This window comes from Panthera pardus, unplaced genomic scaffold (genome assembly GCF_024362965.1).
Source record: "Panthera pardus isolate Hobbes unplaced genomic scaffold, ASM2436296v1 HiC_scaffold_10, whole genome shotgun sequence".
In the NCBI taxonomy this organism is placed as follows: domain Eukaryota; kingdom Metazoa; phylum Chordata; class Mammalia; order Carnivora; family Felidae; genus Panthera; species Panthera pardus.
In genome coordinates this window covers 86,732,403-86,749,053 of record NW_026526655.1, presented here as the reverse complement: position 1 = coordinate 86,749,053, position 16,651 = coordinate 86,732,403, and the positions used below count along the sequence as shown (strand labels likewise).

The 16,651-nt window shown below is 37.2% G+C and overlaps 1 protein-coding gene across 2 annotated transcripts in view; it reads left to right on the top strand.

Moving 5' to 3' along the window:
- ARHGAP15 (Rho GTPase activating protein 15) overlaps positions 1-16,651 on the top strand; it is a 610,088-nt gene that overhangs the window by 408,279 nt on the left and 185,158 nt on the right. For both annotated transcript variants that reach the window (XM_019455105.2, XM_053909137.1), the window contains one exon: positions 3,428-3,505. In XM_019455105.2, coding sequence (XP_019310650.1) covers positions 3,428-3,505 — 78 coding nt within the window. The remainder of the gene's footprint in view (positions 1-3,427; positions 3,506-16,651) is intronic.

The window sequence follows — 16,651 nt, the reverse complement described above, 5'->3', positions numbered from 1 at the left end:
ATTACTGAACTCAAAAAAAAAAAAAAGTATAAGAAAAAAACTTCTACTAAAATATGAACACCAAGGGAAGGTACTTCTTATGTTGTAACTTTAAATTTCTAGAAAAGGAAAAGAACATTTTGGATATTGGGGAACTTCAGTAATTGAAATTCAGTTATAACCCTAGACAACACGTGCATTTACAATAGCGTATAAAATAATTAGAAAAGAAGTAGAAATGTGCTTCATTTTATACCTTGAATAAAGACATATGCATATTAAAGTAAGACTTACGTAAGGTTCTTATTTGAATTAAAAGTTTGTGCATTCAAGCAATACCGACCTCTGATTCAGGTCCAAAACAAAAATTAATTTAAAAAAGAAATATATAGTAAATTTTCTCGTTTTTCTTGTAATAGATGTTAAGTGACATTTCACCATGAATCATCATTTTAAGTAGAGCTAATAGGACTGATTCTTTAAAAAGCATGTGAAGTTTTCTCTCTTGGGGAATGTACATCTGCATGTTGCCTCAATGTTTCTATTTTCCAAAATATTCTTTTTCTCAAATTCTTTCAGAGAAACTGATCACTCAAGGGCAAATACTAGACCGCTTTCATTTGGTGAAATTTTGTCTGCTTGTGGTGGCCAGCAAGACGGCATTATTCACCATTCATGGTTTTGAATGACCTTTATCTAGTTCCCAAATCCAAAACTACTACCAAAGGCCCTTAACTTGCCCCCAGCGACATTTTCCTACAGACAATATGGAACCACCGAAGGTGATTTTAAAGAAGAATTCCAAAATATTTTCCCCAATGGCTACATGTTCAGAAAAAATTAAATATACCCCGAGAGGGAATACTTTAAAGGACACATTGCTTGAATGTGTAAGTTGTAATATTTTTTAAATCTATCATATTCTTTAAGATTTTATAGGTTAAATTTAAATACTAAACACCATCTAATGACAAAGCAAGAAAAGTAATGGTTAATAAATTATGAAGTTCTGAGTATATACGTATAAACCGAAGACCAATATGGTCAAATACTAACACTAGGAATTAAATATTAGAAAATTTTTAATTAACATTATTGTCACATTTCAGTTGTCAAATGCACATTGTACTTAAAAGCAAACAAACTAGAGTAACTTTTGATTAATGGAGCTATTTTGTGCACCAGAAAGAAATAATATATGTGATTTTGATCAGTGGAGGGGTCTTAAACATTCATACATACTAATAGATGTCCAACTTCATCGTAATTCCTCATAAATTCATAATTCTCAGGAAGGGACACAGATTCAAGAGTTTATTATTAGATTATTCTAGAATTACAACACTTAAACCAATTAATACATTTGCTAACAGCTATTTCATTTTATTGATATTACTCCAAATTGCTCTATAGTTGATTACATGCAAGGGCAAACATCGTGAAGATGAATAGGTGGGCAGAGAGGATTTGTAGGGGAGTGAAAATACTCTGTACGATACTATAATGATGGATATATGTCATTATCCATATTCCAACCCACAGAATATACAAGACCAGAATGAATCATAGTGCAATGATAAACATTGATTATGATGTATCAGTGAAGGCTCCTCAGTGGTAACAAATGTACCATTCTAGTGGAGGTTGCTGATAATTGGGGAAGCTATGGGTCTATGAAGAACTGGAACCATATGGGAAATCTCTGTACCTTACCTTCAATTTTGCTATAAACTTGAAACTGCTCTAGAAAAATAAAGCCTTCAGAGGTACTGGGGTGGCTCAGTTGGTTAAGCGTATGACTCTTGGTTTTGGCTCAGGTCATGATCTCACAGTTCGTGAGTTTAAAGCCTACATCGGGCTCTGCACTGATAGTGAGGAACCCACTTGGAATTCTCTCTCTGCCCCTCCTGCGCGCTGCCTTTCTCTCAAAATAAATAAATAAAATAAAACTTAAAAAAATAAAATCTTAAAAGTAGTGAATAATGGTTTTGAATTATACCATCAGTACCAGCATTGCAGGGCTCATGGGTGGTTCAGTGGGTTAGGCGTCCAACTTCAGCTCAGGTCATGATCTCCCAGTTTGTAAGTTCAAGCCCCACGTCAGGCTCTGGGCTGACAGCTCGGAGCCTGGAGCCTGCTACAGATTCTAGGTCTCCCTCTCTCTCTGACCCTCTCCCACTCTTGCTCTGTCTCTCTCTCTTACTCTCAAAAATAAATTTTAAAATGTTAAAAAAAATTTTTAAATACCAGTGTTGCAAGTTATGTTATTCTATCTTAAACTACTGATGAAATATGCACAATGGCAGAAATGCTCCTACTGTAAAAGAGATTATTTCATGTCAGTAAAGAGCTTTACAAAGCCCTTATTTATGTTATGACAATAATTTCTACCAATTTATTTAATACTTATGATTGTGAATTACAGTATTTAATCATGGTGCTATGCCATTTCCCTAGAGAAATAGGGAGATGGGTGGTAACCTCATCCCTGGCCTCTCTGAGAGCCTGGACACATCAATAAATATACATTCTTGACATTAAAGTTATGTTATCAATATCCCTTAAGGCGTGTAATAGTGTTTTGGTAAGTGTTTCTCTTTCTATTTTCCTGTTTCCTCATTTTTCGATAACTTGGTCATGGAAATAACTAGATGCCATAAATAGATGTGTGGAAAACAAGTGGTTGATTATCCAAATCCACGGCCAGGATAAGTTATTTTGAATTATAGACGACCAGTTTTAAAACAATCTGAAACTAATTTCACCATTTTGTCGAAAATTTTTTCTTTATTTTCCTTACATAACAGAACACTCCCTTTACCTATAATACACTAGAGATGATCAGGCTAATGATACATCTGGAATCGGATTTTCATTCTGTAGTTTCAAATAATCAGACCAATGCACCTTACATTATAGCGATTATAAGAAAAAGAGAATGGAATGGGATAGGATAGGATAGGATGAATAGAATAGAATAGAATAGAATAGAATAGAATAGAATAGAATAGAATAGACTAGACTGGAGGGAGGGAAGGAGAAAGAGGAAGGGAGACTTCACAAATGCCTTGGGTTATTTTCTGTTCAAAAAAGAGCAACAATGTATATGTAAAGGTTCTTCTCCTGTCCACCACTAGTTTAATTCGTGCCTTTTCCTGGGGAATGAACCTTAACTACAGTGTAAAATCCAATGCTACCTATTGGTCTTCTATGATTCAACTAGACTTAAATTTGTTGATGATTAACTATGACTGAATTTTATGATTAGTTTGTTGAAATTAAACTATTAAGATTTCTTGGTGTAGAACAGAAATTTGTTTTCTCTCTGAGGAAGGGATATTTCGTGTTGATTTACTATTTCCTTCCTTCTCACATTTATTAATTTTTTTTTCTTTTATCCTTTCAGTTCTTTTATGGACAAATATAAAACATGCCCTTTTATTTTCAGGTCTAGATGTTGATGGAATATACCGAGTTAGTGGCAATCTGGCGACAATACAGAAGTTAAGATTTATTGTCAACCAAGGTAAGTGATTTCTTCACTTCATTTTTCTCAGTAGTTTCATCTCTAACGATATTTCAGACTCTGTGCTGTATGTATTATGAATCTATAATGATAAACACTTTGAAGAGAACAAGAGAAAGTTGAGTAAGCAATTGTCACCAGAGAAATAAAAGATAGCCAGCTTACTTGGAGATTAATAGACAGAAAAACCAACTAACAGTTTACGTGAAATGAATAATTAGTGGAAAATGGCAAACTAAAAATTTTAAAAAAAGAATAATAAAAGGGCAAAATAAAGAAAAATAACCTAGCTTTGAAAAATGCTACTGGCATATAATAAACACTTAATCCATGTGGATAAGTACTTGAATAAATGAATGATGGGAACATCAAAGTCAAAATCATAGACGTTAGAAAAATATGTAATAGGTAAGTAAAAGAATTAAAAATTAGGAAATAGATGTATCATCAAAGAATTACAAATAGAAACAATAATGAGATACTACTAAACACCTATCAGGATGGCCAAAGGCTAAAACACTGGTAACACCAAGTGCTGACAAGGGTGTGGAATCCCCATTCATTGCTAATTGAAATGCAAAATGATACAGATACTTGGAAAGACAGTTTGGTAGGCTCTTAGGAAAATGTATTTATACCATACTATCCAGCAATCGTGCTCCTTGGTATTGACCCAAAAGAGTTCATAACTTGTGTTCACACAAAAGCCTGTGCACAAATATTTCCAACAGCTTTAGTCATAATTGATAAAACTTGAAAGCAGCCAAGATGTCCATCAATAGGTGAATGGGTAAACAAACTATGGTACATTCATATAATGGAATACTTTTTGGTGATAAGATGAAATGAGCTATCAAGTCATGAAAAGACTTGGAGGACCTTTAAATGCATATTGCTAAGTGAAACAAGCCATTTTGCAAAGGCAGTCTACTGTACTACCCCAACTATATGACATTCTGGAAAAGGCGAAACTGTGGAGACCATAAAAGATCAGTGGTAGCAAAGGATGTAGACAGAGGGAGGGACGACTCATTGAACACAAGGGAGTTTTCGGGCCATGAAACAATTGTGTCTGATATTATAATGGCAGATACATGTCAGTATATATTTGTCAAATCTACATACTATACAACACTAAGAGTGAACCTTAATCTATAGAGTGTACTTAATAATAATGTATCAATATTGGTTCATCAATTGTAACAGATGTACCACACTAATGCAAATGTTAATAATAAGGGAATTGTGTGTTGGGGTGGAGGGTAGAGGGGTATATGGGAATTCTATATATCCCACTCAGATTTTCTGTAAACCTGAAACTTCTTTTAGAAAAAGCTATGAATTCTAAAAAATAAAAATAAAAATAAAAATAGGAAATGTTACAGGAAAGAAGCAGACCCAAACATCGTAAGTTGGTTGAGAACAGAAAAACGGGTCAAAAAATCTCTATACATCTTAAAAGCTAGGATTTGAATCATCTTTGTCTCTTCCCCCATTAACCAATAGTAGCCCTAGGGTGTGCATAAAGGGAGGTCTTAATTAATACATGTTGAATAATGTTTGTGTATATGTGTGTGTTGCAAATAGGAGAAGTATTAATACAGAGAAGCATTAAATCCTCCAACAGTGTAATTTGGGTTGAACCGCCCTTTTAAGAGTTGAATGCAATAGTTCTGGCCAGTGGACACATGATTCTTATTTCTGAGAATCTTTGTAACTGAGAATCTCGTCAGCTCTGTTTGCTCACTAATGTGAACCTTTGTGTTTCACAATTACTCTCCTTCTGGGGGGGGGGGGGTAAAAAACCCCAAAAACAGAACTAAACTTTACCTCATTTATTCATAGTGGGCCCATTGGACTGAACCAGAATGCCCCCTCTGTGAGTAAAAATTGGATAAAAAAGCCCTAGCCTCATTTTCGTTCCTGCTTATAACCAGCTAAAATCATTCTTTTAATATATTTCATACTGAAGCCATATCCTGATTGGGATTCTAGACAGCTGGGCAACACATTTCTTCTACAAAGAAGAAATCTCAAAACAGAAGCCATGCTAGAAACAAACACTAGTTGCATTTCCTGCCTTTTAAAAAAATTATGCTCAGCAGTTTGAAAAGGCAAAAAAAAAATCTGCAATGAAAATATGAAATCTGTCCATCTCATCTTTTGCAATCCAGACTTCAGCGTCCTCTGAGGCTGTGTAGCTGCTCATGTTTCCATGAGAGTTGACAATGTAAAGCTGGACAGAGGCCTGAGTTGGTATCTGGTAGCACAGAATTGTCAGTAAACTGTCTCCCTGGTTTATAGCACTGTCACAATGCAGCATGCTCAACACAAATTATGCTACATTAGGACCTTTGATACTGGCGATTTCATCCAAGTTGTGTTGTGGAGGTTTTTGAATTAGATGATAAAAGAATGCATATACCGGTCTGCCTCAAAATTTTGTTAATCAGATTATCCTTTGAATGAAATCTCTGGAGTGACCCCATAACTTTGGTGCTAACGTCAGACCTTCCCATCTATATGCACACTGATCTCTGACAGCAGAGCTGACTTAGAAGAGAATCAGTGCTGGGTACAAAGAGGCTGACTATGTACATTGTAGCCTCCTTTCTGTGTGTGTGTGTGTGTGTGTGTGTGTGTGTGTGTGTGTGTGTGTGTGTTGTGTGTGTGTGTGTGTGTGTGTGTGAGAGAGAGAGAGAGAGAGAGAGAGAGCAAGGAAATAAAGTGGCAATGAGTGATAGATAATTCCATGCAAAGCATAAAGCGGTATGTGAAAGCAATGCATTGTTTTGTATTCAAAGATGGAACATACATGATTTTGACATAGTCTCATTGTATTAACACCTTTTATTTCCTCCATGTTCACATTCCACAATGTTTCTTATTTATATGGTTCTAAATATACATTTTAAAAAATGAACAAGTCCTACCCACCATTAGGCTAGACAAATGAAAACTGATTTGGGGGATTTTCAAGAACAGTTCAATTGCAATTTATGTATTTCACTAACTTTCGTGAATGCTATAATCATCAGCAATTCTAAATACACCAGTTGAATGATTCAATTTGTTTTGGTTTTCTGTTTGACTCACTAAATCAGTAGGAATTGGATACCCTCATTATACTTCCAGATCAGATGGCATACAAGTTAAATTCAAAGTGATCGCTTTTGAAAAGCATGTTCTAATTATAACTAGTAATGTTGATAATAATAATTATTATTATTATAAAAGTAGCTAACATATTTTCATAATTTATTATATGCCAGGCACTGTAGTAAAGTGCTTTACTTATACCATTTAACTTAGTCCTTTCTACCATCCCACAGAATAGGAATTATTATTGTTCCCATTTTAAAGGTGAGGAAACTGAGGTTCAGAGATGTCAAATAATATCCTAAGGTCATAGTTCAAGTAAGTGAAGGAGGTGGGACTAGATCCCTGGTCTCTATGACTCAGAGCCTATGCTGAAAACCACTACTGCCATTGAGCATTTCACATTCATTAATTGTTGATTATCGTCTTATAAAAGCAGATATCAGTCTTCATGCTACACGTCCTTGTTACTGACTTTCTGTTTACACCTGCTTTCCAGTATTTGTAAGTGACAAGTACTGCCATAGGACTTTGACTAAAATAGTTCAAGAAAGAAGGGTGCCTGGGTGACTCACTCGGTTGAGACTCTGACTCTTAATTCCGGCTTAGGTCACAATCTTGTAGTTCGTGGGATCAAGCCCCGTCCAGGGCTCTGCACTGAAAACGAGGGGCCTGCTTGAGATTCTCTCTCTCTCAATCTCTCTCTCTCTCTCTCTTTCTCTCTCTGCGCCTCCCCCGCTTGTGCCCTCTGTCTCTCTCTGTCTCTCAAAATAAACAAATAAACATTAAAAAAAAATAAATAGTTCAAGAAAGAAAAATGTCTAGGAAATTGCTGAACATCACAGTTATGAAGAAGCCTGGCATTGCCATTCTCTGTAGGGCTTTACATATCTGTGTTTGGACCAAGAAGCTACTTTAATCCAATATTCTGATGTTGCCTTCAGCAGTCATTGAGAACTCTCAATTTACTGGGCCATCGGTGCATGAATAAGCAGTGCTCTGCCTCGTTTGTTGTCTTTGGTGACAGCTTTCAATGACATTTTGCTGATGCAACTCTTACCCTCTATGAGAGCATCCCCCAAAGAAAACTGGTCCATGACCTGAGATGTCAGCCTGTCACCAGCCTGTGACACTGTGTTGATTCTTCAGCATGATCTATAACCTGATGGTTTTCTTACATGGGGGTACTTTTGCAAAGGACCGACTTCAGCATTAAGAATGCTGCATAACCGACTTGAGAACTTTTGAAAGTGGGTCTTGGAAATCTCACTCGGTTGCATCCCCTCCTCCTGACATCAACATTCTGGTTTAAGCCGCCCATCTAGGCTGATTTCCCAAACTCCAAATTCAGCTCAGACGCTCTTTGGTACTACTTAGATATTCTCTTTCACTCTCTAAAAAAAGGGACAAGAAAGACTGGCATCCTTTTTGGAAAATATTGACTATGAAGCTTCTGAAGCCCATGAGCCAATGGGAGAACCACGAAGCACTGGGGGGAGAACTGAGTGGGAATTTTCCAGACTGGTGTTTCTTAGTACCCAGTAACAAATATTCTCTCTAACCATTTCTTTGAACTGGAGGAAGTTGCTTCCCACCAGGATTTTAGACATGTTTTCCATATATAGGAAAAAAATTTAAAGGAAGAATCTTAGGGACACCCTCCTTCACTTTTTCACACCCAGAGGAACAAAATATATAAATGCCATAAATCTACATGGCCAAGAATCTTAATTGGGTGTGTGGGTGTGTGTATGTGTGTGTGTGTGCATATGATTGTGCGTGTGTGTTGTTTCAAATGGGAGACAGGTTTTTTTTTTCCCATTAATTTACAGTCTTGCACTTTGCATATCTTTATTCACCCAGATCTTATTGGCATAATAATCCAAATTAAACATTGGCTTAAAGAGATGAATTTGCTTATTTTGAACATGCTAAGAATAAGCTCCATTGAAAATAAACTATTAGAGAAACAATTTCATGTTACCAACTATATCTAAACTACTTTTATATAGATGTGTACCACAATGCCAAGCAAAGCATTAAGTTTAGAGCTACCCCGTGCTTTTCATATTATTTGCAGCATCAAAAATTGAATAAAAGAGGAAACAGAGAAAGGAAGTGAACAATTGGCAGTTCTGTTCTTATAAAATAGCCCTTGTATCAAGTCCATTCACTTTTCTAGTAAGTACGTTTAGATTGCCCTCTTATTATTTTTAAAACGAGGTATTTCCTTAAGCCTGCTTCACTCTGACTGCCAACCACAGCAGCAACAAAACAAACTGTTACTTGCTTTATCCCATTCTGTAGGGTGGTTTTTCGGTAAGTCAAATCATTGATATTGCACCTTTCTGGCCTCCATGTGACAAGATTATCTTTTAACAATGATTTATTTTTCCCATTAAAGCTGAAAAGATCACTTGATCATAAAAGGGCTAGTCCCTAACATCGTTCAGGGCTTTGGAAACTTTCTTAGACCTCATTTTTCAGCTACATTGAAGTCTGGGAGCTCAAAGACCGTTGATGGCAAAGCTTGTATTGCTTTCTAGCTGCTTAAAAAATGTACTGTCATTAGTAAATAATGCTGAACAGAAGTAAAAACAGTAAGCTCTTCCCATTCATGTATATTTATATAGTCTTTAGTCTTTACACAATATTATGTTTTAAAAGATGTTATTTTTAAGTAATCTCTACACCCAGTGGGAGGCTTGAACTTACAATTGCAAATCAAGAGTCACATGCTCTCCCAACTGAGTTAGGCACCCTAGTTTTTACACAATATTCTAATAACAACTTTATGAATACTTCTAGTATCTAAAATACACAAATTCTGGCTACTTATTTTAAAGCAAAATTATATCATCCATTTATAATGAGTTATATTTTATTATTTATTACCTGCCAAGCAATAACAAGCTGACCTAATGCTGCGGTGAGATAGAGGCAGAGACCAGCCAGTGGACAGAGAGCACCCGGTGAACATCAGTGGAACTGCTGCCTCTTGCTTCTGAGCTATTTGTTAGTCTAATGGAAACAGTTTTAACCCCTTTGAATCTCAAACTCTTCACTTCCAAAATGGGAATAATAAGGAAAACGCAAGGGCTTTAAAAGCTCTGAATCAGCCAAGTGATATTCAGTGCTAACTTTAAGATGTTAGATGAAATCAGATCACTGCAACTTAGTTTTCTTAGGACAGTCATGATACTAAATATTAATAATCAAGTATGGTTTGGGACTTCCACCTGATTGGATTTTCTTTGATGGCATTAAGATTCTTTTTCTAGGAAGAAATACCAAGTAGGGAACAGCTTTGGAGACTGCTTGCCATCCAATGATTTGTCTCACTAGCCAAATTCATAGGACTTTTGGGTTCCTTGACACAAAAGAGAAATTTAGTTTTATTTTATCAATAGGCTCTGGGAATCACCAGATTCCAAAAGCGTAGCTTCAGATTCATGGGAGAGGTGAGTGAAGTCTACCAAAATTTTAGTTCTTAATTCTAATTATGGTTTTGCCATGTAGGTTTGGCAATTGACACCAGAAATTAAATCAGTCAGAGGTATGTAACTACCAATATCCGAGGATATTTATAAAAATCTGTCATCATAAATCATCATCATCACCAACAGAATTAAGTAGTAAAAATTAAAAACTAGTGGGGAAACACACCAAGCTTACTTTTGCTCTTAACTATACTTGATATCACTGGTTGCTGACACTGTATTTCAGAATTATATTAGTTTTCTACTGCTGCATAACAATATTAATACCAACTTAGCTGCTTCTAGCAGCACACATTTATTATCTCTCAGTTTGTGTGGGTCAGAAGTCTGGGCATGGATTAGCTGAATCCCCATAAAGTTACTCTCAAGACGTTGGCCAGGGATGGGTCCTCACCCTGGAGGCTCAACTGGGGACAGGTGGACTTTCCAATCTCACATGATTATTAGGATTTAGTTCCTTGTGGTTTGTTGGAATTAAGATCTCAACATTACTGGCTGTTGACCAAAGGCCTTGTGGACCTCTCCATAGGCCATCACACAGCATGGCAGCTTGTTTCATTGAAGCAGCAAAGGAGAGGCTAGTAGCTTAAGCAAAAGTTATAATCCTATGTAACATAATCATGAAGGTTATATATATCCCATCACCTTTGGTGCCTTTTGATAGTTAGAATCAAGTCACAGTTCCTATCCATACCCTAGGGGAGGGGATTACACAAGACATAAACACAAGGATCAGGGGATAATTGAGGGTCATATAAAGTTTTTCTACCCCAAGAATCAAGTAGGGAGCTTTGAAAAATAAAGATTTGGGAACCCAGTCATAAAAACTCTGGTATAAAAAGTCTGGGGTTGAAGCTATAGGTATTTTCTTTTAAAAGAAAACCTCCCTAGGTAAGTCAAGTGCATAGCCGTGTTTGGGAACCCCTGCACAACATCCAGCTCATTTTATTCTGGTTATCTAGTGGAGACGAGACCCACAAGCCATAAAACGTACAAGGTTTATATTTGAGTAAGGCAGAAATAGACTGTGAACTCTTTTTGTTAACATAATTTCTAATGATGAGAGGTTTTCTTTTTGATTACTGATTGATTTAATGATGTTCACTAGCTTTTATGAACTCTGAGTTACAATTTAGAGTATAACTAAAAAATGCCACAGATGTCACATGTATGTTAGTAGTATGATTTAAATTACTGATCTATTTTTTACAACTACAACTGTTTTCCAATGTTGTAGATTCTAGAATAAATCAAAAAGGAAAGATGTTTTCCCTAAGGATATGCTTTAAAAATGAAGGAGTAAATAATATTTAAAAATGTAACTAAATGATGCCAATGCTAGCATTTAATTGAGAATCTGCTGTATGGTGGGTATGGAAAATTAGACTTAGCTGTCATCCTCATAAAAGTTTGCAAGGTAGATAAACTTTATTTTCCACATGATTTACACAAGAAAATTGTAATTCAGAAAGATTAAGTAACTTTTCTAAGACCACAATATTAATATGTTTTGAAGCCAGACAGTGAATCCATTTTAAACTTACTCCAAAGAATGTATTGCTGAGTCCTGGATTCAATTTACCATGGGGGGGGGGGGGGGGGGCGAGAAACATGTTCTTCTTTTTAACATCAAAGAATCCAAACCACTTGTTCTCATTATAATACTATACTTTCTTGGTGTCCTGTCTGTGGAACTCTTTTATAAGAGAAGACTTCATTTAAAGGATCCTTTTAATAAATAACTCCTACCTGCCTCTGACTTCATCAGGAGTAGGAAGTTCGATTCATCACTGTCTCCCCAATATAGCAAAGTGCCTAATACTGTATGGGGGCTAAATAGAGACCTGTTCCTATAAAGTAAAATAAGAGAATGATGAACTTCTAATACAAACCCACTCTATGTCAATATATGTTGATACATTGTGTTACGTATTCTTGGGTGTTCCATTCATTGTGTTCCATTTCTTGGGTGTCGCAGTAAAGAAAACTCAAGCTATGTTAGATTTTCTCCCAGACTGTTATAAACGAGCATTTAATTTTAGACTGGATAAAAGCATCATGGAACAGAAATGAAGAGTTTAGAACCCTGTGTCCCCTTCTCCTACCTTCATATAACAAAGTTTGAGGAGATATGACTTACTCTTCCTTCACAAAGTATGTTGTTAGCAATTGGGCAAGTCAGGAATGATATTGGCAGCTGTGGTATAACTTGGCTTGCCAGCTTAGCTCTCCAAAATGTTGGGAATGAGCAGGTAGACAGAAAATCCGTATTGGATAATAGCAATGAAATGATCGCTCTTGTTAACGCCACGCTCTGAATTTTGAATTTTGAAAAAAACGCTTTTGTTTTTGTTTTCACACAGGAAGTCCCTGTTGCTGGTAATTTCAGCTTCTGTGACTCACATATATTTATCTAGCACCTCTTTTCCAAGTTCTCTGTGTAGTTTAGAAGCATTTTCTAACAAAAGTGTGCTTTAGGAAAAAAAAGTATTCTTATCACCTCAAAGCTGCTTCTCAAAAAGGAAAAGTAACAGGTGCACGGCCAACAAGGAACTTTTTCAGGTTTCCATGCAAATCCTGAAGATAAGTGTCCAAAATGTACAAATGTGGGGTTTTGAAGCAATGCTCAAATGAAAATCAGAATGACTTAGAGACACGTAGATTTCAAAACACATTGTCTTTTATGCTCTCACATTCGTGGGCCCACTGGAGGGAGTGGCAGGTATCCCGTCAGCTTTCCTCTTTTCTGAGGGTCCCAAGCACATCAGGATCAATATGAAACTGAGAGGTCAACTCCGTAAAATATGATTTTAGTTTTTACATCATCCTTCCATTGACAGACACTTACAGAGCTCTTATTATGTGCCAGGCAGGCAACATGCAGGATTCTGGGACTTCAGCAGCAAACACAACACATGGACACAGAGCCTGTATTTCCATGGCTATTCTAATCCAATAGCCAAAAAGTCTGGTGATTTATTCAGTGTAAATTGGCAAGAAATACTAGGATCTGCAGGCTTCACAGATTCTTTTCTTCCCAGCTCTCTGATATCACCATGTACCTCTCTTTTGCCTCATTATCTTCTAACCACCCTGGTTTCCTTCCTCAGATACATCAAGCTCATATCCTTACTAAGACCTTGGCTTTTGCTCCTACCTACCTGATATGTGCTTCCTTCAGACCCTGACAAGGCTTTCTTTTTGACACTCAAGTCACCTCGTCAGTGAGACTGACACATCTGAAACACATGCCTCTACCCTACCCACCCAGTCACTTGCCACTTCAGTGTCTTGTTTTATTTTCTTCAGAACATGTACTATCTGGAACTGCCTTGCTTCTTTGTCTGTTGCTTCAGTGCCTCCCTCCCTCCTCTCTACTGCACCTCTATGTGAGCAAGACCTTGCTTGTTTTTGGTCACCTAAGTATCCTCAGCTCTCATTGTACCTGGAACATAATGGTCTTTAGATAAATATTTATCGAATCTGAATGGATTCAATAAGAGAATGATTAATGAATAATGGTGGATGATCAGTGATGGTTAGAAGAAAATCTTTAGAATTTGAGAGTTTCGATGAACAGTCCAATGAACCATCTACTTGTCCTCACCTCCCACCTCTACTTGAAGTCACGATCTGACTGTCCAACACGGACCACACAGGAGAGGCTTGGCGAAAGGAGGAGGCAGCTGTGAAGCTGGAAGACCTGAGCCAGCCTGACAACCTGGTTCATTAGGCCAAGAAAGATGGTCTGAGGGAACAATGGATGACTCCCAAACCCCAGTGGTGCTAAGACCGTGTTAACAGGACTGTCACCTGCTTATGTGAATTTCCAGTCTGATCCCTCTCAGTGCCACTGCTTGTTGCCAAAGCTCTTCCAGCTCCATATCAGTCTGCCTAAGGGCACCTCGGGCTCAGATTGTGAGTGACTGCCCTGCTCTTGCTGTGACTCAAATAAAGTAACACAAACTGCAAAGTATATGAGAAGAATTAAGAAAGGAGCAAAATTCGTTTAAAGAATAAAATACAGCTTTAGGTTGCCGAAGGAAAACTTCAAGTAGGGATTTAGTAATTCAGCATTATTTGCTGAAAACTTACCATGAGCCAGGCTCCCTTCTAGGTACTGAGGAGAATTTGAGGGGATCAGGCTGTGGTGGAGTGTAATTTTAGTGCAATGAGATTGCTAATAAGCAAACACATGCGATGCTTATAAGTCATGTCAAGAATCAAGATAGTGAGGGGCGCCTGGGTGGCTCAGTCGATTAAGCATCCGACTTCAGCTTAGGTCATGATCCTCTGGTTTGTGGGTACGAGCCCTGTGTTGGGCTCTGTGCTGACAGATCAGAGCCTGGACCGGCTTCAGATTCTGTGTCTCCCCCTCTCTCTGCCCCTTTCCTGCTCACACTCTGTGTCTCTCTGTCTCTCAATAATAAATAAACGTTTTAAAAAAAAGAATCAAGATAGTGATGTAATAGAGAATAACTGGTGAAGATAAGAGGGAAGGTCGTTAGATTGGATGGTCTGGAAAGATCTCTTTGAAAAGGAGCCATCTGAGTGGAAACCTGATCTGATCGGAAGGAGAGAAGCATGCAAAGATGTGAGGGAAAGCAGAGCAGGCAGAGGGAAACTAGTGCCAAGGAACTAGGGCTTGTGTGAAATCAGGGCACAGAGGTCAAAGAGATGGGCAAAGCCAGTCCGGTGAGGCCCTTGTAAATGAAGATGAGAAGTTTTGCCTTTCATTCTAAGTCACTGTGGTGTCGGAGGGATAGTAATCAGGAAATGATCTGATATTATTTATGTGTTTGTCTTTAATCATTCTGGCTGCTATGAGAAGAATAAATTTCAGAGGGCAAGAGTAGAAGCAGGAAAACAGTTAGGAGGTTGTTACAATAGTTCAGTGAAGATATAATGGTAAATGATTTCTGTGAGGTAAACTGCATATCCCAATCTGTCTCATTTTCCGTGCGCCTCTTTGAACCATTCTTTTTTAGGCAGTAAGGGGCAATGAGAACACTGGCTCAGGAGTTAGAAACCCAAGGTCAGTTTCCGTATGACCTCTTACTAGCTGTGATGTCCTGCCCAAGTCATTACTCTCCCCAGGGCAATTTTCTTATCTTTAAAGGAAGATAGTCCATTCTCTTGAAATGAGGCGATCAACATGAGACAATGACTACATTACACTGGAAAATGCTACACCACATAGAAATGGAAGTTCTATTGAACTATGTCCCTGAGACCCATCCTAATGGAGACAACCATCGTAATCAAATGATATGTACAGGTTTTTTTAAGTAAAGAATATTTGATAAAGGACTAATCTTATATGTTCCTTGGATTATTTAAATATCACTCACATTTTCCCTGGATTACCCCAATTTAGAGGAATTCCTTTCAAATACTATGCTTGTACTTTCGACTGCTCAATGCACAATAATCACATTATTATTACTATACAATTGATATATATTATTATTACGTAATTATCATGAATATTATTATATATGTGTGTCATATAACATTAAATTAGGTACATAGCATATCTTCTCAACACACTGGACACTGCTAAAGAGCAGAGCTCATATTTTTTAAGACCTTCTGTCCTATATTACCTCAAAGAATATCATACACCCAATAGTCTCTACACGTTTTAATTAATTTATTGATTAGGTCCAAGGTTGAGCCATTTCCTTCAAAAAGGTGAGGCATTTTCTACATGCTAGACATGAGTCTCAAAAGGACTAGTTTACTAGGCATTGCTGAACTCTGTTTCCAAAACATTGGCAAGAATGCATAAATGCATAATATGTTAAGACTAGGTACTGGTCATTTTTATTATCTTTTTTTCTCAATTGTTTCCTCATTTCCTACAATTAGCACATAATTACTTTTGAAAAGACATTTGTTTTAGGGAACTAGGTGAATCTTCTTTAAGAGAAGGACATGCCAAGAGAAGGTTCAGTTCTCCAAAGCACTTTTAAGTGCTGACTCCCTAGATCTTTATAAGAAAGCTATCCACTTCATAGAAGAACACAAGTCCCTATGAGTTTAAATGAATAGCTGAATGTTGCATTTGTTCATTCAGCGTATCTTTCAAGAAGGCACTATGTGTCTCGTGGTAATCTAGAAACAAGCTGGAACCAAAGCCTAGCTATACTCTTTCAACAATTGGTCTCCATCTTGGGGACACTCAGGGTGAGCAGGGTATCCAATAGTCTGCTCAACATAATGTCTGTAAGATTCTAAAGGGCCCACTGGAATCATTTTGCCTAAATAACAGTCTTTCTTACTGTTTCACCATCTCATGTTTGACGTTTCTCCAGACTGTTTGTCTTTTTGTGGCCTCCTCTCTCCCTGCTACATTTTTCCTTAGTGAGTGCGCTGCTGTCCCTTCTTATTAATCTGTTCCTTCCATGTTCTGACAGCCATCAAGTATTCCCTTACCTGTCTTTGCTCTTTCTTTGAACTCTGTTGGGATTCACTGTCCCATCAACCAGCGGGACTGGAGTAAGTATGTACATAATTATTTCATTGGTTTCAATGGAAGGAACAG